Source organism: Meles meles, chromosome 19 (assembly GCF_922984935.1).
Source record: "Meles meles chromosome 19, mMelMel3.1 paternal haplotype, whole genome shotgun sequence".
NCBI lineage: Eukaryota > Metazoa > Chordata > Mammalia > Carnivora > Mustelidae > Meles > Meles meles.
This window is the reverse complement of record NC_060084.1, coordinates 33265457-33291750: the sequence shown is the minus strand read 5'-3', so window position 1 is coordinate 33291750 and position 26294 is coordinate 33265457. Positions and strand designations below refer to the sequence as shown.

Genomic DNA, 26294 nt, shown 5'->3' with positions numbered 1-26294 from the left:
GTGAGGTCCTACAGCCAGCAGAGACTCGTGCTGGGGAAACATTTGTTGAACAAAGGAGCAAAGTTGCAAATACTATGTTGCAGAGAATTCTACTAGGACAGAAGAAGGAACAGAACCAAAGCTGACTTCTATACGCTGGATCCTCAGCACCGGGCACAGGGCATAGGGTCAGGGCGAGTGTCTCATGATGACTTAACGTTACTAGAATTGTTGTAGGTGCTGAGCAAATGCTGGTCGAACACATGAGTGAAGAAATGACAGTCTTAGCTGGTGCTGGGAGCTTCGGTTCCAGAGGCAGTGTACCCACTCAGGCTCCAGGACCCGCTCTGATAAGACTGGGACCCTTCCCCCAGTGTTGCAGAAGAGTGGCCAAGAAGCAGGCATTTAGCCTGGAAACGCCCCGGGAAGAACAGCATGAGGCTGGGGGGGCAGGACAGGACAGAGGAGACAGCAGGGACTGAGGTCTTCTCGGGGACACAGGCCCAAAGCCCCCAGCTCAGTTCAACTCCACATCCGTGCTCATGGAGGGCAATGATCTTGGGTCTCTTCACTGTCAAAATCATTCATTCCTTCCCATATATGTGCCCCACCCCCTTATGCTGGAAGGAAGGAAGGGAGGGAGGGAGGGAGGGAGGGAGGGAGGGAGGTGTGAGGGAGAACGACACACCCCAGGCATCTCCACACTAAGGAAGCCCAGAGCAGGCAGGCTGCACGAGGAAGGCCATGATCCCCTTCCATGGTTCTGCTTGGGTAGACGTCTGTGGAGATCGTACAGAGCCATGGCTAGTCCAGACCAGCGCGGGGGACGGTCCATGATCAAGGGGATTTGAGCTGTTCCTCCTACAAGCAGGTGAATGACATGGGTTGCTGTGCTTGGTTAAAAAAAAAAAAAAATCACCAGGGACCAGACAGGATGAGAAGCTCTCCCCAGCGTGGAGAGAGTCCAGGGGATTTCCGAGGGAGGGGACATTGCTGACCACAAGAGCCTGTGGTCACACATGCACACACACGCACGCACACACACACACGTGCACGCAAGCGCAGCCTGCATGCACGTGGTATGGATGTGCCCACAAGGACACACACATACACGCAAGCGCACGTATGTACACTCCCTTGCCCCAACTCACTGTCAACACACAAGATGCCCCGCCCCCTCCCACACACAGCAGCCTGCTCCCTGTAACACAGACACGCAAGTACAACACCCACAGAGCACTGGGGACATCCTCACGACCACAAGCCACACACGTTGATGTATCCAAACTCATCCTGAGACACAAACGCCTTTAGCTCCCTCACTGGACCCCCGAGAGTGACATCCATCACGCCCAGGGTGTGCCCACAGCTGCACAAGCGCACACACAGACCCCTCCCAGACACGCTCCTCTGGATCCACGTGCAGACTCCCGAGGGTCCAGGTAAGCACTTGCACACACAGGTATCCATGCTCAGCCACACACACAGGGTCTCCAGGACCAAAACTCATAACTAAGCATGTGTATTATTCCCAGAGGCCCACATGGACAGCCCTGCCGGCCTTGCCTGCAAAGCCAGGGGTACCCAAGGCCCAGAGCCGCAGACACCCGGCCAGGGCCATCTGGGCCTCCCTGTTGGTGGAACGGGAGTTCAGGACCCTCTCACTCTCTCTCCCTCCTGCTGCAACGCTGGCCAGACCCCGCCCTCACCCCAATGCCTCCTCTTGGTCGGTCTGCCCCTTCTCTATCCCCAGAGACTCCCTCTGCCTCTGGAGCTTCAGGACGGACCAGGAGACATAATTATAGAGAGCAAGAACTTCGCATTCAAAGCCCCTCCTCTGTCTCAAGCTCCTTCCCCAGAGCCCAGCCCAGGAGAACCAAGGCTGAGCCCCAGGGCGCCTTCCCCTGCCTGGCCCCCAGCAACCTCAGAGAGGAGCCCAGGGCAGAGGGAGAACACTCTTGAGACCAGTAGGGACAAGAAGAGAGGGAGCAACAGGAACGACAGCCCCCAGCCGCTGACATCTCACATCTACTGAGCACCTACTGTGTACAGGCTCTGTTCATTCTGAAGACTCACTATTCCTTGGTAAGCCCCACTTTAAGGTTGGAGAAAGTGGAGTTCAGAGAGACTAAACCACTCAGCCAGAGCCCTCCCCAGCTAAACAAGAGGACAGGGATCAGATCCCAGGCCGACTGCCTCCGGAACCGCTGTCTGAGCAGCTCTTCTCAGCTCTACGTCCCAGAACACCACGGACGGCCCTGGGCTAGGGGACAGGGAGCCTGTGCGTCCTGGCCAAGCCCTCTGACCTGTGTGAGAGCACCCAATCTGCCGCATCTGGCACTGTGAGGACCTGGGGAGTCGATGGAGGGCTGGGGTCTCCCCACACTGGCCTAGAGTTGGGCTGATGTTGTTACTGCCCATTAACAGAGTGGGGGCAGGGGTGGGGGGCAGGGTGGGAACCGCCACGCTTCCCACTCCAGCTGACAGCAGCCTCGGCCCCACAGCCCCACGGGAACCCAGTCCTCCGAGAGCTGGTTGCTATGGATACACTCCCGAGGGTCCCAGCCTGCCAGCCCCCAAGCCCTTGCTCAGCCCCCAGAGTCTGCTCTTACACGCGTGAGTCCTAGGGGAGCGAGGGGCGGGCGAACAGACAGCTGGGCCCCTGCCCCCAGGCGTGCCCAGGCAGGGGGCAAGGCCCCAGAGGCTGGGCCTCCACTGGGGGAGGATCCACGCTTTGTCTAGCTCCTTTCCGCCAACAGCCCATCTGCCCAGGCCTCTAGATGTGATTGTCTGCTCACCTCCTCTCTCGCAGGGCCTGGGACAGGGAGAGGAAGGCCTGTCGAGCTCCCAGAAAACAAGGCCCCTCAGGTTTGAATCCCTGAGCTGTGTATCCCTGGGTAGATGGTTCCCCCTTTCTGGGCCTGGGTACCGTCCTTGCCAAAACAGAGGTCACAGCAAAGTTCCCGGGTTGTTGCCATGGAAATTGTATACGAGCCTTTGCCCACACGGTGGAGGCTTCATGAAGTGGTCCTTGATGCAGAATCCGGGGCAGCGCCTGGAGAGGGGCAGGCTCAGGAGCAGCCCCGTGGCTAGTGGGAGCCCCCGTACCGTGGGGGGGCAGTGGGGGAAGGCAGGGCTGGGGTGCACCTGGGAGGAGGGCGTACAGGGCCACAGCCCGCCGCACTATCCCAGTCTGAACGAGAGGGGGGTGACCAACCCGGACCCCACCCCAGCCTGCCACCAGCCTGCCACCAGAGCCAGGCAGAACGTGGGTCAAGAACTCACTCAGCTGTGGCCCCACACTCCCTGAGTTCACATCCCTTCTCTGCCTCTTGAAAGCTGGCGGCTGATAATGGCCAACTGTTCTGTGCCTCCATTTCTTCACCCAAAAAGGGAGTGTCGCAGTGTAGACAGAAAGTGCTCGGCACATCCTTGTCCCTCGGTAAGCGTCAGCTGTGACCACAAGCGGGAGAGACAGCAAGTGATGTTTCCTGTGTGCCCAGCACTTCGTGACTCCATTCAAGCTCAGGGCCAGACACTGCGGGCACACAGTCTCAACACTCAGCCGCTGACGAGGCACCGGCACCCACCAATCACGTCATCCATCAATCAGACACTCGCTAAAAACCCAGAAGGGCCCCCCTGTGCCTCCCTGGTGATGTCAGCCCCGGAGACAGACCCTGTCTGTGGCTACATGTAGCTACCATTATCATCATTACCCTCTGGCTTTATAGGTGAGGCAGAGGCCCGGGGAGATCAAAACCCTGCTGGGTCCTGGAAGAGGGAGAGTTTCATTGTAACCCCGCCCACCGGACCCCAGAGCCCACAGACTCCCGCAGTCCACCCACACCGACCAGCCGGCCCGCCAGCGGAGGCTGAGCAGAGCTGAGAGGTGGTGACCTGCGATGGGTGTCTGGTGGGACCCCTGCCCAGAGACATTCTCCGTACGTTCTCCTTCCACTGTCTCCAGGCCTCCTTCTCTCTCATTCTCACCCTCAAGGTCCCAGAGTCACAGACCCCAGCTCTGATCTCACGTCTGATCCCGGAGCCCAACACCCAGAGCCACCTCCCCGTCTTCCAGTAGGCACCTGCCGCGGGTGGCCCTCCTCCAAATTCTGCCTTCCTGCCCGCAGCGCCAGCAGTGGCCCTCAAGGGAAATATACTCCCGAGATCTGCTTGGCACCTCCTCGGTCTGGAAACAGACAACAGACTCAGTGGGAATCCCCGGGCCCATACTGTCTGACACCCAAGAGCCACACAGGCTCCAGGCCCACCACCAAGTGCCCCTTGGCCACTGACCCCACGGCCCACTCCAGTAGCCCAAACTTGCCTTTCCTCCCTGAAACCTACTAGCTGTGGGCCTGCAGTCCCCCCCCCAATCTGGGAGCCCCCAAGGAGGGGTCCATTCCTGATTTTCCTCGACTGCCAGTCACCCCCAAACAATGGGTGCTTGGGACAAATCGGAGGAATGAATGAAAGGATCCATCGGTCACAAAGGAGAGCAATCACTGGGACCATTCCTAGGGTCTCCCACGCACCAGCACCTGCACTAACTACGCTGTGTGCACCGTGGACGAGAACAGATCAGTTGGTGTTTGCAGCTAACATGATTGGCCCGAACTCAGTGTGGGTCCTGAGCCCTTTACGTGGAGATGATCTCCACAGATCATCAAAAGAGTCCCAAATCTGAAGCCCAGAGAGCAAAGGGACTTGCCCAAGGAGACTCAGCAAAGAAGCGACCAAGCCCACCCCAGATCTATAAGAAAGACGACAGCATTTATAACCGGGTGTCAGCCACAGTATTCGGCCCTGTACTGATCTCGCACCACGGGTTCCTAAAGGCAATCCTATGAAGTCCGGACGACTGTCATTCCCCCTTTTGCAGAGGAGCACTTGACAAATGAGGCCCAGAGAGACAGATGACGTACGACAGTGTCACACAGCGGGAAGGGAACAGACAGCCCTGGGGATCACCTCGGAGTCTGCGACAGAGCGGTCGCCCTTGACCGCCGCCCGAGAGCACAGCCTCTCTGGACTCCTAGAGGCAACAGCACGAGGAGACACGGAGCTCGGCAGGACCCGGAGGAGCAAGGGCAGGCTCTTACCCGGGGCACTGGTGACGTCTGGGCGCCTTTCCGGGGCCCACTGGTCTCCGGCGTGAGGTCACGGTGGTCCACCTGCACGTGGCTCTCCAGGTCCTCGGCACTCTCGAACTTGACGCTGCACTCAGGACAGCGGAGGCCGGCGCAGGGCCGGTCAGCGTGTTCGGGCGGGGCCAGGCCGCCCACCTGTCCGTTGGCGCTACGGGCCATGCAGCCGGCACAGAGGCCGTAGGGGAGCCCGTTCACGTCAAGCTTCACTAGGTCCTGCTTGCTGCGGAACTCCTTGAGGCACAGGGCGCACTTGTAGAGCTTCTGCAGCCCCTGGCCGTTGGGGGAGGACGTGGCCGAGCTCCCCGCCAGCTTCTGCATGTGGAAGGTGCCGTGGATCTTGAGCTCGAGCGTGGAGGTGACCGTCTGCATGCACACGACGCAGCGGAAGCCCGTGAGCGAGTTGCGCAGGTCCGGGTGCATCTGGCAGTGCTCGATGAACTCCTCCTCGCTCTGCAGGGGCATCTTGCAGATTCGGCAGGTGCCGGTGTCCAGGCTCTTGCTGTGGGTCACCTTGTGCTCGGTGAGCGTCAGCAGGGAGGGGAAGCGCTCGCCGCAGATGGGGCACATGTAGTGCTTGGCGGGGCCCCGGTGCGTCTGCAGGTGCTCTCGGAGCCCATTCTCCGAGAAGAAAGTCCGCGAGCACACGTTGCACTTGTGGCTGCCCTTGATGAACTCCGCCTTCTTGCGTGAGCCGTCATCCTCCCCCGGCCGGATGTTGTGGTCCCGCAGCCGGTGGTTCTGCAGCAGCACCTCCATGGTGTAGGCCGCCCCGCAGATGTCACAGCCGTACATGGGCTCCGAGGCGTCCACGTCGTCCTCGCTGGCCTCGTGGCTGTTGGGCGCCTCGGGGTTCTTCAGCAGCATGCCCTGCAGGTCGGCGGGCTCCGCCTTCTTGGCGGCGGCGGGGGGCACCCCGTTGGCCGTGCCGTTCTCGGGGGCGGCGTCGAACACGCAGTGCTTCTCCCGCAGGTGCTTCTCCAGCAGGATGATGGCGTGGAAGGCCTTGCTGCAGAACCTGCAGTTGTACTTCTTGCTGTGCGTGGTGATGTGGCACTGCAGCTCCACCTCGGTGCTGAAGGTCTCCCCGCAGAAGATGCACTTGTGCGCCTTGGCCGGGTTGCCCAGGTGGCTGTGTTTGACGTGCACCTGCAGGTCGGCCTCCTTGCGGAAGTCCCAGTTGCAGGCCGTGCAGCGGTACATCTTCTTCTCGTTGCTGTGCTTCACGGCCAGGTGCACCTGGATGGACACCTTGGAGTCGAAGACCTCCTGGCACAGGGTGCAGTGGTAGAGCACGAAGGTGTGCATGTCCAGCAGGTGCTTCTGCAGGTCGTCCACCGAGGAGAACTGCTTGTCGCAGCTCTCGCACACGTAGTGGGTCGACGTGGTCATGTAATGCACCGTCAGGTGCTGCAGGAGGGACTCTTGGGAGTCGAAGTCCTCCTTGCACTGGGGGCATGCCTGCTTCCGCAGCAGCAGCTCCAGGTGCAGCTTCAGGTGGGTCTGGAAGCTCTCGAAGTTGGAGAACTTGAGGTCGCACTGGTTGCAGGGATACTCGCCGTTGGAGATGGAGTTGGCGCTGGCCGAGAGCCGCTGCCGCTTGGGGGAGGACACCTCCACGTCGGACGAGACCGGGCTCTGCTCCGCCTTGGACTTCTTGCTGTGAGCAAGCGGAATGTTCTTGTGGTTCTCCTTGATATGCTTGGTGAGCTTCAGGATGGAGCCGAAGATGGGCGAGTTGGTGCAGTAGGGGCAGGAGTAGACCTCCATGAAGGACTGCGTGGGCTGCACGACGGGGGACTCCAGCTTGGCGCCGCCCACGCCGCAGTGCGCCTGCTGGATGTGCTCGGTGAGGGAGGACTCGGTCAGGAAGCCCATGGAGCACTGGTTGCAGAAGAAGGCGTTGTTGCCGTCAGGCGGGTTGGCGTTGGGGCCGCAGTGGGACACGCGGATGTGCTCCTGCAGGCTGTTGATGTCGGCGAACATCTCGGGGCAGTAGTTGCAGTGGAAGGCGGAGATGTTGCCGAACTGCATCACCGGGTAGGCGTGGTTCTTGTGCAGCTTGCGCACGTGCTCGTTCAGGTTGTACAGGGTGGGCATGGAGTCCAGGCAGATCTGGCACGTGTGGCTCTGCTGCGGCTTGTCGGCGTGGATGGTCTTCAGGTGGATCTCCAGCACGGCCAGGCTGTTAAAGTCCCGCTTGGAGCAGTAGGGGCAGCTGTAGACAACCTTGGACCAACCCTGGCCCTCGTCCCGCATCTTCTTCTGGCCCCGCAGCGGCTTCAGGGTGGAGTCCGGGGTAGAGCCACGCTCCACGGACGCGCTGGAGTCCGGCGTGGCGCTACTCATGGATGCCACGCTGCCCAGCACAGGGTCGGGGCTGACGCTGTGGTTGCTGGAGTCGGGCTGCCGGTGGCTGTCCAGGTGGCAATAGACACCCTCCACCGAGGAGAACTGCTCGGGGCACATGGGGCACTTGTGTTTCTGGTTGGCGTGGGCCTGGTGGATGTGGGCGAGCAGCGCGTTCTCGTCCACGAAGACCTCGGGGCAGTGGATGCACTGCAGGTCAGCCTTCTCGGAGAGCTGGGGGTGGCGGGTGAGCACGTGCTTCTCCAGCTCCTCGGTCTGGCTGAAGGTGTCCTCGCAGTAGTCGCACATGAAGTCGTCCTTCTTGGCCTCCTTCTCCGACTTGGCCAGGTGCTCCTTGTTCTTCTTGTGCGCCTGCATGTGGCTCTGCAGCGAGCTGGTGGACGAGAAGCCGCGCTTGCACACGGTGCACTTGAAGGGCTTGCTGGAGCTGTGCGTCTTCAGGTGGATCTTGAGGTGGTCGCTGCGGGAGAAGGCCGCCTCGCACTCGTGGCAGTGGTACTTCTTGTCGCCCGTGTGCAGCTTGATGTGCCGGTCGCGGCTCCTCTTGTGCTTGAAGAGCCGGCTGCAGTAGGTGCACTTGAACGGCAGCTTGTCGCTGTGGATCTGCTCGTGCCTCTTCAGGTAGCTCAGGCGGATGAAGGACTTGTCGCAGAACTGGCAAGGGTACGGCAGGCCCGTGCCCCCTTCCTCCTCGCCCAGGCCGAGGTCACACCCATCCCCGATCAGCTGCGTGGGTGACGCAACATCCTTGCTGGAGGGAGACGAGGCCACCCAGGAGAGTTGCGGGTCATCGTCACCATCTGCAGGCGGGGGGAGGAAGAGAGGAGATGAGAGGCAATTCCCCGGGCCGCCCAGAAACAAGGACCGAGCCGGCTTCTCAACAGCTCGCGGGCTGAGGCCGTGCAGCTGGCCGACTGCTGGGGGGGGAGGGGGGGGCCTGGGGGCAGGGGTGGGGTGGAGGGGGCAGGCGGAAGTGAATGGACGTGGAGTCCCTTGGTGTGCAGAGGCGTGGCAGTGTGCAGAGGGGTGGCAGGACATGAAGGAGACACAGAGACACGTCTTTGTCCTCAGCGACACCTGCCTTGGCCTCACTGGACTCCGTACCTCCCACAGGAGGTGTGAGGTCTCAAGCACTTTCCTGACGGGGTCGGGATGTAGCCTGGAAAAAGTCACGGGAAATGACCGCACAGAACGGCCGTGCCAGAGGCCAAAAGGAGGCAGGCTTTCACCTGAGGGAGACCTGGGGATTGACTCCCCTTCCAGCCCCTAGTCCTGGTGGGAAGTTGCACTCGTCCTTAGGGGTGTAGGCAAAACCATGCAAGAAAATGCACCCCAAAAGGGAAGGAAGGAAGGAAGGAGAGGAAAAGAAGAAAGGAAAAGAAAAGAGAAAAAAGAAAATGCACCTTCATGAATTCTGCCGCACCACATTTGGGGACAGAGCAGGGTCTGCTGCTACAGGGAGCAGACACACCTAGGAGGCCGAGGTCCTGGGCACGTGGCATCAGACCCAGCAGCACAAACAGGAGTAATCAAAAGGCGCCTGAGACGGATCTGCAGGGTTCCCAGCCAAACCATCCTTAGAAGGGGTGCTTGCTCTGTTCCCTCTTCACCCCCGGATTTGCCCCAAGTCTGCTCCGGACCCTGGGAGATGGCCTGATACACAGCAACTAGGGGATGAGCCTGGGACCCAGATGGCCCCAGAGCTCAGTCCTCCATGAGCCCTTAAGCCCACCTTGGCAGGCAGGGGAGGCTGTCCTTGCCCAGAGGACCACATGGCCCAGCCTCCGCGGCCTTCGCCAGCCCATCCAGCCTCAGAGGGAAACTAAACAAACCCAGGCCTGGCCAGTTTCTGGAAAAACAAAGGCACACAGAACACAGCGAGCAAAGCCGGTGAGGTTCCCCACCCCCACGCCTCAGTGGGGGTGGGTGGGGGTTGGACCGAGCCAACCCGAGAGGGAATGAGTTCCACAGCTCAAGTTTCCCGTCAGGTGGATTTAAAACTTAATAATGAATGAAACGGACCGCAGGCTGCCTTGGGCAGGGGAGAGACCAACAAAAGCTCAGATTCAGCTGTACTGACCTTGGTCTTGTAACCCCGAGGAAATAAACCACTGCCCTCACCAGCACAGCTTAGTCTCCAGAAAAAGCCTCACGGACGTAACCCAGAAAGTCTGGGCCAGAGGCAGCCAAGACACACATTCACATCCGTTCACCTCGGTTTCCACCAGGGCTCACACACACTCACACTCACCTGCAGGCACGTACGCTCACACCTGGTCACACTCACCGCAGCCACAGGCATGGCCCCAGCCCCAAGGGTCCCATACCCCGAGGCTCTCACAGTTGCCTCTGCTGTCCCAGGCAGGGTCTTGAGGGGTCTGGCTCTGAGCCTTTTCCTGGCCCCTACCCACCAACCCCAATGTCCCACCCCCCACACGCACACCCAGCCCCTGGCCCTGCCCCTGACCGTGCCCCTGACTGTGCGAGTATCGGCCTGACCCCAGCCGGCAGCACCAGCGGAGCTCTGCCTGGGAAGACGAGGCTCTCTCCAAAGCTCCAGCCCCGCGTCCTCTACCTCCCCACAGCCTCTGCACCTCTGAAGCCCAGCCGCCCAGCCTGGCACAGGGCACCTCCCAGAACGTCCTCCCGGGGTGAGGGCACCTGCTCCCCTGGGGGGCCTCCCATTACAGGGCCCTTCGGACGGGGAGGGAAGGATGCAGCCGCTGCCAGCTCCTTGGATTAGACGCGTTGGGAGATGCCCCAGCCCCTGACTGGTAATTCCCAGCTCTTGCCAGCTGGGCTCCACGGGGCACAGACAAAGGGACCCAAGGGAGGAGATGGCTGGAGCCAGGGCAGCTGGGGGACCTGCTGGGCCCTCGCCCACTGGCCAGGCTCAAATGGCTTTTTATTATCTTGATGCCTTAGCTCAGACTCACTCAAGCTGCCACGGAGCCCTTCCTAGGCACCTGGTGCTCTGCTGAGTGCTTTTCTCACAACCACCAATGCCGTGGGAGCAGGGCCCCTCCTGCCGTATGGATGAGGAGACGGAGGCACAGACACAGCGATCTTCCCCAGGAAATGAGAGCACCAGGACTTAGTTCTGGATAGCCTCCATGGGTCCGTTGCCTAAGACCAACCCAGCATGGGGAAGAAAGGCAAGGGGATCACCACATCCAGCATCCAATGCAGTCATAGGCTACCCCTCGTTTGAGCCCTCCCCAAAAGCACGACCCCAACCAGCCCACGATCTGCACTCGGGGAGGGGCCCCCAGAGACCAGAGAGGAGCCAGGCATCACAGGGCTGAGGAGTGGGGCACACAGACTTGAACCCAGGTCAGTTCAAGGGTGAGTGAGACCAGGAACAAGCCTTGCCCCGAAGACCTCGGCTGGACACATCTTTCTGCCAGCATTCATTTGCTCCGAAGCCCTTCAGCCCCTGGGGATGAGAAAGCACCCCTACCCCCTACCCCCAGCGTCTTCGACAGCCCAGATATATTCCTCTTCACCTCTCCAATTCGGTCTGACTCAGTTTCCACATGCGAGAAAAGGGAATCATGTGAGAAGCCGATGAGGAAAATGAATGCAAAGAGGCACTATTACTCCCCTTAACATGAAATGACCAGAAAAGGCACATGGGAAGAGCCAGAAAGCAAACCATCGGTGCCCGAGGCTGGAGTAGGGAGGAGGAAACTGTAAATGAGCACAAGGCAGGCTTATGAGGTCACAGCAATGCCCCAAACTAGGCTGTGGTAAGCCGGCCCCGCAGCCACTCTTTAACTCCTCGCTCCAAACACGTTCGTGATATACAAATTATACTTCAAGAAAGCCCTTCCCCAAGGGTTTCCCCACTCTTTGGCCAATAATCATAATTAGCACTAACTAGTACCACCAGTGCTGACGACATGAGGGGCCACATTTACCGGGCACGCTCCGGGCCAGCACGGGGAATGCTGCTCTTACCCCAGTTAGCGTCCTCCCATCCTCAGGACCACTGGTGACACCCCGCTTTTGAGAGGAGGAAGGTGAGGCTCAGGGAGGCACGGAACCTGCCCTCGTTCCCATGGCCCGGGCACCACATCTCCCAACCTCTCAGGCTTCTGCTCACCCTGGTCCTGCCAGACCTGGAGAAGGAGACATCAACCTGCCCGGCCCCCCAGTCCCCAAGGGTCGTGGCTGTGCCACCCGGTTGGCTTTATTTTTCTGCAAACAAGCTTCAAAAAAAAGTTTCTGGGAGCCACAAACAGAGCCACTGCTGAGATTATAATCATTGGAAGGGAAATGACCATAAGGCCCCTTATACTGAAAAGGCCCAATGGAGGGGGGCAGCAGGGGGAGTAGGAAATAAGGGTGTTGACACAGAAAGTCCAAAATTCGGGCTGCGCTGTTTAAAGCCATTTGTTCTAAATACATTTGACTTTGGCTGCTGACGGCCCACCCTTCCCAAATACACTTTGCTTTGGGGGCGCTCAGCTTAGTGCTACAGGAGGAGGGTAGAGAGACGCGCCAGGGCCACAGTTCCCAGGACATAGGTGCGGGGATGTTGGTAGAGGAGGGGGGCTCCTTGCCTTACTGGGAACGCTCCTCTTACAAGGGCACACACACCGCACACGCGGCCGGGACCGCACACTCTCTCTGGGGGGGACGGGGGTGCAGAAAGGGAAGAGGTGCAGAAAGGGGGCAGAAGTGATCTCAGGAGCCCCCGTGACTCAAATGTTTCAGAACTCACAGAGAAGGCAGGTCCGAGAAAAGTTCCGTTCAACCAGCTACCTTACCTTGTTCCTTCCAAGTAAATACTTACAACGTTTCCTGTTGCCCGGCTTTCTTCTAAGAGCCTTGTGTGTGTTAACACATTCAGTTCTCTCGACAGCCCAATGAGATGGGTACTGTTACCATCCCCATTTACTGAGAAAAGCAAGGCACAGAGAGGTTGAGTAACTTGCCAGGTGCCACACAGCGGGTGGGCCACAAAGCCAAGATTCAACCCGTCAGCCTGGTTCTGTGTCCCACTGCTTCCTTCCTTTGGGGGATGGGGGGGTTGCATCCCCCAAAATCTAGAGCCAAATGCAGTGACTAAGGCAGGCCCTCGGCTCACCCTCCCCCTAGAATGAGTACTAAGTAATATGGCAAAATGAGTACAGAAATCACTTTCAAAACAGAGATTAAAGTCTTTTAAAAATGACTAATCCTGCAAAAAGGCCTGGTAGGAAATGGGAGGCTTTTGCTGTCTGCTGCAGGAAGAGAACCAAAACAACCATAAAAGAGGGGAGACATTTCGATAAAAATTCAATTAAGGGGCAAAAAGAACACTAACCAGGCTTGAGGATGCACCTGTGGCAGAAGGTTCAAGGCAGACGGCAAGCTCGCGTGGGGTCGCTAGGGGCAATGAGCAGGCTGAACGCAGCCGCCCGCACCGCCTCCCACGCACCCTGCCTGGGCAGAGCAGAGGGGCCGTCGCCCGGAATGCGGGGGATCCTCAGCCGCCTGGCTCCTCCAGTCATGGCATTGCTGAGGAAATGCCTGGACAGAGGCAGGAAGGCAGGTGGGTGGCCCCGGCCACTGCAATGAGCAGAAGGTGGGACCTTCCCGCAGTGTGGACACCGGCTGAGGAGGAGCAAGCCCTCATGACCAGAGCTGTGCAAGAGGGATAAATGGCTCTGAAATGAGCCCCAGGAGGTGCCCTGCAGTGGATAGGAAAGGGAAAAGCACCGATAGCCAGTGGCTCCAGGTTTCTAGGACCCTCCCCGGCTGGGCAGTGCCATCCAAGTGAATGAAACTGACCAGATCTTCCAAACCATGAAAGCAGGCTGAGGAACAGCAAGCAAAGTGCCTGGGGGAGAACGTGTTGGCGGAGGAAGGAGAGAGGACAGAGTCCATCAGGAAATTCTGGGCCTTGGCTGCCTCTGTTATAACAGGAGAAGTTGGAATTTTGGTCTCCTCAAGGTCCCTTCAGGGTGAATATAAAGGTCATTTGTGCAAGATTCCGAACATCCAGACTGTCTCCATGAGAGCCACAGAAAGGCCTAGCAATTCTTCATGAGGCCTCCCGAGGTTTCCTCACCACTTCCCCATTTCCTTGGAAAAATGAAAATCGCCAAGGAGACAAGTTTCCCACAGGACCAAGCTCTATGGTCCTCCAAGTAGAGCCTCCCCTGTGCCTCCATCAGGAGCAACAGGAACGAGAATCTCAGTGAGCCTTCCCCAGCTCAGAGAAATGGGAACACAGACTCAGGCACCATGTAAATCAATCCTATATGATACAGCAGGTCCAAAGAGAGAAGGGGACTTCCAGGGATGATAAATTGGGAGTGACTGCCCAGAGTACTGTATTCAGAAGGATTATAAAGCCAGATCTGGACTTAGAAGACATGAGTGCTGAAATCAGTTGGTGATATCTGCCATGAGCACAGGTCTGTACACGTGGAATGTTCCAAGGACACTGAGCAAATCCAACGAAGGAGTCTCCTGACTCCCAGTGCTAAAGAAGAGGGCTTTAGTCAGCAGGTTTCCTCCTCCAAGAAAGGAGCTTCCCATCCTCTCTGAAAAGGGAGGCCTTGAGGCAGGGTCTCGAAAATCTATTGTTCAAGTACAGATAAGAGGACTCAGAAGAGTGAACCTGTGTCAGGACACCCCACAAACTGTACTCCCCATGGGGCAGCCAGAACCTAAACAGGTGTCTTTCCAGACTGAAATGATACAAGTTCAGCTGGAGGGATGGGGGTAGGGGGCACATCTGGCCATATTCCTGATCTCTTTTCAGGAAACTTCGAACCTACCCATCTGTGTCTCTACATCCCCTGGAAGCCTGGTGCCACAGAGGGAACATGGGGGCACCTGGCAAGCTTGGAGGCCCTCTGCTGGGGCTGCTTCCAGCTCACAGGAACATCCCCTTCCCTGGGAGATCCGAGGCTCCCCTCCCAGCAAACCCGGGCGAGTAGGGGCCTGGATCCCAGGACAGAAAGGCCCAGCAGGACACAGGGGCCAGAAGCCAGAGCACCCAGAGCATCTCAGTGTCTACCAGGGGCTCAGCCCCAGAGACAGAATCTAGTCTCAGACTAGGCCTGAGGGAAGCAGAGGCCACAGACAGCAGGGGGCGGGGGACGTGCCTGCTCTGTTCCTTGCAGTCCGACCAGGGTCCAAAGCTGGCCATCCACCCCAGAATATTCCGCAACTCAATGACATCCACACATGTAGAATCAATACCAGTGCACGGGGGAAGGGAAGGAAGCGAGAGGAAGTTAACAGACCTTCACTCATCTCATTCCATAGATGGTGAAACTGAGTCCACAGAGCCAGGAACAGACAGATGCAGGACTAAACGCCTGAACTCCACAGCCCTCCACTGTTTATGGGACATCTTCTGTAAGCTGAATTCTGGCTAGCATGTTCTCATCTGATTCTTACACACGCTGGGAGGTAGATACCATTATCATCCCCTTCTTTTCTTCTTCTTTTTTTAAAGATTTTATTTGTTTGTTTGTTTGTTTGAGAGAGAGAGAGAACATACGTGGGGAGCCCAATGTAGGACTCAATCCCAGGACCCCAAGACCATGACCTGGGCCAAAGGGCCAAAGGCAGACACTTAACTCACAGAGCTGCCCACCCAGACACCCCTAGTTCCCCTTCTTTATAACTGCAGACTGAGGCTCCAAGAGAGAAAGCAGTCTTTTGGGCACATGTGGCAGAGTTTCTGCCTCCCCCCCGTCCCCCCACCGCCGACCCCCTTTTACTCACTAACCACCAGGCTATGCTGCTTCTCCTGCCCTGAATGCTGGTTCAGGCCCAGCCCGCTGCAGAAGCTGCCCCCTCACTCTTGAGCTCCCCACCCCCCCACCCAGGTACCAGCACAGTGCCAGGACCTATGGCTCAAGGAGAGGCAGGAAGAGGTCCCACACTCTACAGTCCCACCTGCCAAAAAGGCAAAGTCCCGTCCTGAAGTGGATTAGCAGGCCAGGCTGGTCTGAGGCCAAACACCAATGAATGTCGCGGGCCTCTTTCCTTGCTCGGTGGCAGATGAAGCAGGCCATCAGGGCAGAACTGAACTGGGAGGTTGTGGGAAGCAGAGTCATGACTACCCCCTCCCAAGAATGTCCGTGTCCTAATCCCCAAAACCCATGAGTATGTCACATTACATGGCAAAGGGGAATTAAGTTTACAGGTGGAATTAAGGTTGCTAACCGAGCTGACCTTCAGATACAGAGATGATCCTGGATTATCCGGATAGGCCAAATGTAATCAGAAAAGTCTTTAAAACGTGGAAGAAAGAGGCAAAAGAGGATGCCGGGATGATACGATGTCACAAGCCAAGTAATGTGGGCAGCTTCTAAAAACTAGAAAGGCGTGGAAACAGACCCTCCCCTACAGCCTCCAGAAAGGAATGCAGTCCCACTGATGCCACAATTTTAGCCCCATGAGATCCGCGTTAGTCTCCTGGCCTACAGAACTGTAAGAAATTAATTTTTGTTGTTTCAAGCTACAAAGTTCATGGTCATTTGTTATAGCGGCAATCGGAAACTGATACAGATTTTGGTTCCTATACTATAACCAATCCCTAAAAGTAAGGAAGTGGCTTTGGAATTGGGCAGTGAGCAGCTGCTAGAATTTTCAGGAGTGAGGGACGAAGAGCCTACATTGCCTTAGAAGGATTATTCATACAGGGCCCACCTGGGTGGCTCAGTTGGTTAAGCAAATGGCTCTTGATTTCGGCTCAGGTCATGATCTCAGTGTTGTGAGATCGAGCCCCGTGTCGGGCTCTGCACTGGGCATAGAGCCTGCTTAGGATTCTCTCTCTCCCTCACTCTCTGCCCCTCTCTCCCCTGAAAAAAGGATCATTCCTAGAAATAGGGATGTTGATGACTCTGTTAGTGGAGATGCAGAAGGAAGTAAGGCATACAAAGGAAAACCTAAGTCATCTTAGAAAATACCTGAATCATCATGACCAGACTGTGAGAGAAACTTAGACGCTAAGGGCCCTGATGGTGAGGGCTTAGAAGAAAATGAGGAACATGATCCTGGAAACCAGAGGAAAGAGATCCTTATTATAGAGCGGCAGAAAGCTCAGAGGAATTGTGTCCCACAATTATGTGGAAAGCAAAACTTGTAATGGATAAAAATGGATATTTAGCTGAGGAGATTTCCAAGCAAAATGTTGAAGGCATGGCCTGGTTTCGTCTCGAGAAGAAAGAGCTAGATCAACGAGCTGTCAAACAAAAAGGAAGCCAGGAATTGATCATTCTGGAAATCCTCAGCCTACCCAGATAGCAAAAGACATTATAATTAAGAGATTCTCCAACAGGAAAGCGCACTCTGGAGAGCAGGCTGAGGGTATGACTGTACCCCGTGCTAACATCTCAGAAAAATCAAAAGCTTGGAGTATTCAGTCCCATGAAAGGCTCTTTGAAAAGATTAAGTGTGTGGCCTACAGATCCCCGAGATCAAACCAGAGAGCATCTAGGAAATTTGGGGAGATTTCTCTGCAACCATCTCAGTAGAAGCCAAAAGTAAAGATAGGATTATCTAGAATATATCTATGGAGGAACCACTTGGCTGCTAGAGTAGATGCCCATGACCTACACAGGAGACCCACCAGGTTATTGAGAAGTTGATATCACAGAAACGTAGCCAGCTTGTACCAAAAAGGACAGAGATGAAGGAAAGAAGGCTGCCAGGCTTCCAAAATTCTACCGCAGGAAACAGGCTAATAAACAACTCAGCTGGGGGACGGGCCCAGGTGGCACAGTCAGTTAAGCATCCAAGTCTTGATTTCAGCTCAGGTCATGATCTGAGGGTCATGAGATCGAACCCTGCACCGGGCTCCACACTCAACCCGGAGTCTACTTCAGATTCTCTCTCCCTCTCCCTCGGCCCCTTCCCACCACCCACACATGTGCTCACACTCTCTCTCGTCCCCAAATAAATAAATAGATCTATAAAATAAAGTAAAATAAAACAAAACAAAATAAAACTACTCAGCTGCAAACATGTGCTACCTTTCATTAAAAGGAAAAAAAAAAAAAAAAAAAAAAACACAAAAAAACGGATGACTCAGAGGGTGGAACCTCCAGCCCAGAAGGCAAAGCCGCAGTCAGAGGGTAGAATTTTGAGCACAGAGGGTGGGGCTGTGAGCCCAGAGCATGGAGCCATGGGCCATAGAGAGTGAGATCATGTTGGACCGGGTTCAGATTCTGGCACTGTATAAGCACAGGCAAGCACATCCCCTCTTTGTGTTTTCACTTCTACAATTCTCACGAGAAGGAGTTGGATGAATCGGTCCCAGAGAGGCTTTGCAGCTCTAAGAGTCTGTGATCCATTAGTGATGTCTGCCCTGGGTACAGGAATGAGGAACTGCAGGTGATAGGCATTCTGGGTTTGCTGCTACTTTAGGTATTTTTTTCACAGAGCACGTATTTGTCCAGCCTGCTCCATATGCTTGGTCCTCTGAGGCATACAGAAAGTACTCCGCATTCTGAAGTTGCTATGCTCTTCTCTGCCCAGCCTGTCCATCAGTTGAACTCTAAACCAATGCTTTGCCAGCCCTGACGCACTTTGAAAGAGAAATAACAAAAAGCCCCTTTCGTCATGGCGATAGTCAGTCCTGCCTGCTGGTATTTGGTTTCCCTAAAGGGACGGATGGGGCTACGGTATAAGGGATAGAGACCCAACCCTCGGAAGGAAGGGGCCGGGGAAGCTGGAGGGTCTTTCCTTAGAGGCAGGGCAAAGAGGCCCATGGAGGCTACCAGAAGCTGACGTGACTCCACCTGAAATCTTAAATTAGAACTATGCTATTAGCAAAGATAATAGCAGCTCATCATCACCCTCCCCTCCTCCAGGGAGCTCGGAGTGCCTTTGTGGATAGGATCTCAGCAGCCCCAGTGAGACCACAGCAAGGGGAAGGGGGGATCCTTCTTTTAGTTTGGGGATAAAAACTAAGTGGGTTGGGGCACTGGGGGGCTGGCGGGCAGCATGGAGGTAGGGACAGGCCTGAAGAGGTCAGCGGCCCAACACTGAGGAAAGGAGAAATGTATTTCTGCCCCTGGGGCTGCTTCTCCAGCAGGTCCTCAAGGGTGAAGAGTGGGACACTGTTCCCTGCCCAACTTCAAAGGGGCACTTAGCACATAGCCTCTGAGGGGCCCCAGACTGAAAGCCATGATCAGGCATGACTTTTTTCCAGCCAGCCCAGGGCTGTGCTAAAATCCCACATCACAGAGAACAGTGGCCATCAAAGCCCTTAGTAAAGCTTCTGGGAGCCCGAACCATCAGCGTAATTGTAGAGAGACTCAGTCAGTTTCGGGGAGACGTCAGCACGGGGAGATAGCAGAGCTGTGGGGAAGAGGACAGACCTGCTTAGACTGAGCTGCCGCTGATTGGCTGTGTGACTATGGACAAGTTACTGCACCTCTCTGAGCCTCTTTTCCTCATCCATTAGATGGCGATCACAAAATGGGTAATGTGTATTTGCTGCTAAGCATTCAATGAACGTTGGCTAAAGAAAATGAGGCGGTTGCTCTGTAACTTTATCAACTGGAAATGCATTTAAACTTGTGCACGGCACCTTCACGCTCATGATCCCACTCGGCCCTGAGCACTCGGTGAGGTTGCAGTGGTGGCATTTTTTCCCACGTTACAAGCAGGCAGCGTGGCATACACACACACCCAGGTACCGGGCAGAGCCCAGCATCCCACCCACTGTGTGTCCCTCTCTCGCACTCCCAGTAGCTGGGTTTACACGCTAAGCTGCGTGGTCACCCCACGGATGAGGAACCAGAACAGAGAGGTTAGGTCACATCCCGATGTCAGAAAGCAGATGGCAATTAGAAAAGCTGGGGCCAGACTCCCAGCCCAAGGGCTCTCAGCCAGCTGGACTGAAAGAAATGATGACCCGAGCAGTGGGACACAGATTACCATGACTGTCCTCCCCCCGGACAGTCTGGGTGCCACCCAGTTATCAGTTATTTTGTAAAGATGTCAACATTTAGAAATCGGGAACTCCTGAAGCTTAAAAAAAAAAAAAAAAATCCACATTCCCTTCTGGTTTTTCTTAAAGAAGAAGGAGAGCTAGTCGCAGAGGTCTTACATCTCCATGACAGAGCCCGGCCACAGCTTCCCGTGAGGACTACGGAGGCTCACTCTCCTGTGCGCCCACACTTGCAGGGCTCCCTTCCCCGTTGCAAAGTGTCCTTACACTCAGCTCCACCGAGTTCATCGACCACCCTCAGTTTGACAGATGCAGACGAATGCCTCCGTTTCTCATTCTGTAAAATGGGAATAATAATGGTCCCACCAACCAGGTTGCTCTACAGACGACCTAAATGAAAACCTGCACCATGTTCTATATGAGGAATTCTCTGTAATGTATAAAATAAAAATAGTCACCGGCTACTGGCCCCCCAGGTCCATATAAGGTCACAGGCCAGAGGGAAGGGGAGAGAGGTGGGCAACAGCCCTGTTGGTTTGAATGAACACAAGACAGGGTGTGGTCCCATCTTCCTGGGTCCTGATTAACAACCAGGAGCATCTATGTGAAGGGCCAGCAATTAACCTAACAGAAGATGGTTTTCAAAAGAAAGGACACTTGACCTGCATGAAGGCCCACAGGGCTCTGCCACTTACAAACCCAGGACAAAGGAGAGAAAGGAGCTTTGCAGAGCAGCCAGCCCAACTCCCTCATACATATGGAGAGACTAGCAGCAGCCTTGCTAGGGCATGGACCTGGCCTCCAGGCTCACAGTGGACTGGGTGGGGGTTGAGGTCTGACTGCCCGGCACCCATGGGTGCTACCATCCCAAAAGACCACCAGACACACAGGACAGGAAGGAGGCAGGAGGCTTCCACCTTTTCCCTTGGAGCCTCTGACTTCACAAAATGCACAGCCTGCCTGGCTGATCCATCCCTTAGACAAATTAACTCAGCTCAGCACTGACATTGAAAATGCAATTGAGTTTGAGTTTTATTGCAGAAATTAAACAGACCAGGAAAAAAAAAAAAAGAAAAAAAGGCAAGGAAATCCAGCCCTTGTCAACTCACCCGAGAGTTAACTGTGATCAAACTAACTAGTGGGGAAAGACACGATCAGGCTCTGCCAGGGAAGAGGAGCCCACCGACCCCCACCCCCACCCCGCGCTGAGTCTGCCCCAACGAGACACTCCCCCGAGACGGGCACTTGTAGCCAACCAAGGGGCCGGGGAGGCCTTCGCCACCAGCGCACCCCGACTTCGTCCTGCCCTCCTCCCGCCGCCCCGGGGGTGGGGACAGAGCACCGTGTGAAGTCACCTCTGAGCGCTTCCATGAAACAGCACCGCCAAGGGCCGGCACAAGGGCTCATTGCTCGATTCGAGAGAAAGCAAAATGCTTTCGGGGTTGAATCACTGTTTTTCTTTACTCCCTTTGGAGAGCGGCAGAGCCCACATTCGGCCGTGTTCGTGGACCTGGGACTGGAAACAGCTGCGCTCTAATTACATGTAAAGTGTACCAAAACATCCCTTTTATCACAGACTGGAAATCTGTTAGCATCTGTCTCTCCTTTGTTTCTTCCACAAGATACAAGCTTGTTTCTACATTTTTCTCACCTGTAGCGGTGATTAAAATTCATTATAAATGAAAGGAGTGAACAGAGAAACAAGTTCCTCTGTGTACCGTTCTAAACTCAAATTAGAAACAGCTGCTTGCTAATTCATGCAGCGATGTTTTGTCGTGCTCTGTGAATCAATAATAACTCACCCTATTGCTGCAGAAATTTGGGGATAATCCATATATTTAACTCGGCATCGGCGTCTCCAGGCAGGACTGCCGCGGCAGAACCCCGACCTGCCTTCAGGCTGGCAGGAGGGGACTTTGGTTCCGCACTCTGGAGACATCCACGTCTGTCCCAATGCAGATCCCCCAACTCAGGAGGCGGGGGCGCCCAAGACACAGGCCCTGGCAGGACCAGGAGAAAACCCCGAAACACTATCCTTGTCTCCTCCCCTCCCCCAGAACCAGCACTTAAAAAAAAAAAAAAAAATCAGCTCTGATTAAACGCAAACCACACACATCCTCCAGCCGCCGGAGGGAACAGCAAAATTAAAAGTCTAATTGGTACCCGGAACAATTTAAAACTATTAAGTATAGGTGAAGCTTTTCTGTAAGAAAATAATCCTTTGACTGGGATTAAGCTTGTTTGAATAGCATTCTTCCCTTCCCTGCGTTCGAGCTGCCGAAGTCTAGAGCTACAGTCTGGAAGTCCCCGATGCTTCTGAGAAGGGCTCGGGCACCTCCCTTGCCAACTTCAGGGAAAGGGGGATGAGGCGTCCAGAGCTAGGTCTCCATCTGAGGCTTTGAAAGGGAATGGCTATTCTTTTCTTTTTGTGGGGAGGGAGGTGATTGACACATACTGTTTCACCAAACCTGCTCTGTCCTGGCTATCAGGGACTGGTCCTTTATGACACTGCCTCCAGGGAGCCCTCCCTGATTCCCTCTATCACCGTCAGTACATCTCCCTAACCTCCGGGCACTGCCTTTGGGCCATTTCTCACCCTGCATTGTGGCTCTTGGTATCACTGACTATTTTTGAGTCCTTGGGACATCCCCATGTCCCTGGCATCCTTTCCAGCCTGAGACATGGTCTCAGAGCCAATTCTTGAACTGCTGACTGGTATTACCTCCCACAGCCCATGTCCCAGCCCCACCTTTCAGCCAGCAGCTGCAGAGCCCTCCGTGTGTGCCTGGCATGGTGCCAAACTCTCCATAACCTTGACCTCATTCAGTCCTCACCTAGATCCAATATGGTGAACACTATGATTTCTCCCATGTTACAGATCACATACTTGAGACTCAGAGAGGCCCGCTTGGCAGTTAATGGAGGGAGTCTGGGATTATCCCTACATTTCATCAGAAAACCATCAAAACCACCCACTGTGCCCCGGCCAGCCTCTGAGACTTTGTTCAGGCCATTGTGCTCATGGAGGCTGCCCTCCCCTACTCACAGCTCACCCAAACCCCACCTATACTCAGGGCCCAGCTCTGCCCACCTCCCAGGCACCCCAGCAGGAGTCTCCTGCGTGACTAACAGGCTCTCATTTTCTGAGGCTCCTTCGGGCCTAAGGAGAAGGCAGTCCAGTCAGTACACCCTAGGGGCTGCGGGGTATAGGCAAAAACGCACAGCCCACGCTCCTCTGTAGGACCACAGGGAGCTTTTCCTCAAGGAAGGCCGGTGGGTGCCAGACAGCTCAGTCCTGAGCAGGAACTGGAAAGAGTGAGCACAGAGAAGGTGGCAGGCTGGAAGGCAGGGGACACTCAAATTGGGCTTTGTGGAAGGAGTAGGATCTCCACTGACCAATGTTCCCTAAAACATGGGAAATGCCCCATTGTTGGGACCCGTGACAATTTGGGGGCGGCAGCCAATTTGGCTGTCTTTAAGTCCTAACGGTCCAGCAAGGAGAGCACAGACCCCAGGCTCTGCGTCCTCCAGACCTCCCAGCTCCTGCCTGGAACCACATGAGCGTGGGCCTTTTTCCTTAGGTGTATTTTTAATTGATTTTCAAGGTTACTGTCTACATACAGCATAGGATACTGATTTTCCATTTGCAGAATTAAATAAATGAATTAATTCAAGTATGGAAACAGAACGGACTCAACAGAAAATACTAGATAAATCACAGCACCGGGAATACTCAAATCTCACAGAACTCGTGGCCAGGGCTGAGGAAGGACGAAAGGCTGGCATCCCCAGTGTCCAAGTGAGCGTGAAAGCCTTCATCCCATGGTCACTCCAAGGCTTCCCTCTCAGAGCATGTGCAGCTGAAGCCCTGAGAGCCAAGTGTGTGAACAAGGTAGGCCCAGGGGGGTTCTGCTCATCTGACCCAGGGCAATCTCATCTGATCCTACCACCGCCCCCAGTTAGCTGGGGGCCCTAAACTGAGGTTCTTTCTACTGGGAACCCACATGCCATGTCCACAGCCAACCCCTCGGATAGCAGACCAAGCAGACGCTGATCAGGCAGAGTGGGGGTAAGCGGATTTCCACCCCCTTCTCCTCCCCATAATGCCCACACCTGGGAACGTCCTGAGGCTCTCCATCCTGGGCACAAGCAGCCCGGGCTGGGCCCCTGGTCCTGGCAGAGTCTTCACCGGGTCAAGTGTGCCATGCCCCTAGCCCTGGTGACAACCCAGGTCCTCACCTAGGGAGCCGGGTCCCCAGGGCCCAGGGAGATGTCACAGTGAACCAGCCTCAGCTCCTCAGGGAGCAGGGGTAAGAGATAGTACCTGGGAGTGGCAGCTGAGAAAACCCCTGTCCTGGGAGCCTACTGCTACAGCAGGCCTCACCTTGGCAGCTCTCCACCCCTCAGGCCTTGCCCCCGTCCCCAGAGACCACCACTCAGCTCTCCAAGCTCACAGCAACCAGGGCAGGGACCGGGGGAGGTCATAGTCAGGGCAGGTGGGCAGGGCCTGAGCCAGGTTCAGGAGGCGCTCCCTGAGGAGGGCCCCTGAGAGAATCAGAACTCACAACACAGGGGCTGCCTCCATCCCCTCCAGGTCGGGCTGGCCGCAGGCAGGATGCAGCAAAGCCCAGGAGACTGGCCCAGGGCCCCTCACGGAGGGCTGGACCTGCACTGGACCGGCACCCTAATTCTGGGGCTGCTTCCAGCCCTCCCTGCTGCTACATGACCTTGGACTCCCCTTGCCTCCTCTCCAGAATGCAGCTGGTATATACGACTTTCTCACTGGAGGTGTGGAAGGGCTCAGATGAAGGTAAAGAATGAGCCATCAAATTCCAATTATAATTTTCACAAAACACAGTATCAGAGAAAACCACGTGGGGCCTCGAACCGAGAACTCGGAGCTTAGAGAAGACGTTGAAAAATAATTAATAGGTTATGTTGCATTTTATGTACGTACATTTATGCTACATGTGCATAAAAAATTGGATAATAAGTGACATATGTTTTGTGCTAATTATTTCTCAAGTATTTGTTCCAGGCCACGTTGTCTCACTTAATATTCACATAGTCGGACACGTCATTACTGTCAGACCCATTCTTCAAATGAGAAAATCGAGGCTTATGGAGATTAACTGACACGTCCAGGGTCTCAGAGGTCAGGTATAGCTGAGCTGGGCTTTGACAATGGCTCACCTGACCGCGTCTGTGCTCTTAGCATGGCAGGATGACGTGCGTCAATCACCCTACATATGGGACAGAAATGGAGCAGGTGGCCCCAGCGCAGGAGCACGAGCATTCCCCCCTTTCCCCCTCATGGAGATGGCTTCATGCAGAGCCCAGGCTGGATGCCCAGCCAAGACTCCCCAGAGGATGCCTGGGCCACGTCCGCATTCTCAGCCCAGACACCTCCACAGACCAGGCACGCACACAGTCCAACCTGGAGGCAAGGACCTGTTGCCGAAGCTCCATCAGATCCGTCCGAGGCCCGCTGAGGGTCTGGTCTGGCCTCCAGCTCAGGAGAAGTGAGGGGTCCCCTGGCATCGAGGAGGACAGAGGCCCCCCTCCGAAGCACTCACTGTCTTTGCACTAACATGTGCCAGCTACCCTCTCGGCAACTCCATGAGACACTGAGGAGCTTGGCTCTGTTTTACAGAAGAGGATGTGGAGGACTGGAGGGATGATGGAGTGGCTGGCACCCCAGTGGCCTCCCAGCCACAGTGGATGCTTGGAGCCCCAGACCTCAAGTTCCTTGCTCCCGCTCAGCCCAGGGGCAGGGAACTAATGCCTCCCACCCTGGGGTGGCCCTCAACTGAAGGGGGACTGCAGCCAGGGGCATCAGGCTTGTGCATGGAGACCCCCCCCCTCCCCAGTGTGGACCTTTCCCCCTTCCCCACCTCCCTCCCTCCACCCATCACGACCACCTCCTAGGAGCATCTCCCCATCACAAAACCTGGACCCAAGTCCTTGCTTCAGGCTCTGCATTCTGTGTCGTGTGCCTGAGGGAGTGGCGCTGCCCCCCCAGATGCTGAATCCGTCCAGCCCTCGCCAGGACAATCTTGCCAGACTCAGGTCACTGAGAGGCCCCCTTCAAGACCCAGGCCTGGACCTGTCCCTCAGCTTTGCCTTTCACTTGCCTTGGACCTAAGTATACTATCTTCCCACCCGTAATCCTGTCTTTTTTTTTTTTTTTTTAAAGATTTCATTTATTTATTTGAAAGAGAGAGCACAAGCAGGGGGAAACGGCAGAGAGAGAGGGAGAAACAGACTCGTTACCAAGCAGGGAGCCCAGCCCAATGTGGGGATCAATCGCAGGACCCTGGGATCATGACCAGAAACAAAGGCAGGAATTTAACTCTGAGCCACCCAGGCGTCCCTGAATAACTATCTTGATGAAATCATGGGTATGATTATATGTTAAAAAATAAAATAAAATAAAACAAAACAAAATAAAATAAAATCATGGGTATGATGTTTTTGTAACGTCCATCAAAATAAACATAATTACTTTTAAAAAAAAAATTCCTTAACCAACTGATGCCAGGCTGTGCACCACTACAAGGGGCCCGGGTCCCCACCCAGGCATCCCTGCTGAAGCCCATGCCTCACACAGGATGGCAGCGCTGTGCCTGCCTCTCCCCTGCAGACTGGGAGCCTTCTGGGCCATGCATGCCCAACACAGTGCCTGGTCAGAGAGGCAGGCCGGGGAAGGAAGTGGCCTGAGCCCCATGGGGAGGAGGGAGCCCTAGGATTCTCGCTGAGAGGCTGGTGCCAACAACACAGCCACTCTGCGGGTCCCACTCACCCTTTATACCCATCCACATCTAGGACTCAGCAGAGAAAATCTCTATTTTCCCTGGATTTTCCCTAGATATTCATGTTGCCTC

At 55.6% G+C, this 26294-nt stretch overlaps 1 protein-coding gene across 1 annotated transcript in view; it reads right to left on the bottom strand.

Annotated features, from left to right (window-relative positions):
- The window catches only part of ZNF423 (zinc finger protein 423), a 330711-nt gene that overhangs the window by 136048 nt on the left and 168369 nt on the right, over nt 1-26294 (bottom strand). Inside the window, exon 4 of the mRNA XM_045989431.1 lies at nt 5085-8299. Within this exon, the coding sequence (XP_045845387.1) occupies nt 5085-8299 (3215 nt within the window). The remainder of the gene's footprint in view (nt 1-5084; nt 8300-26294) is intronic.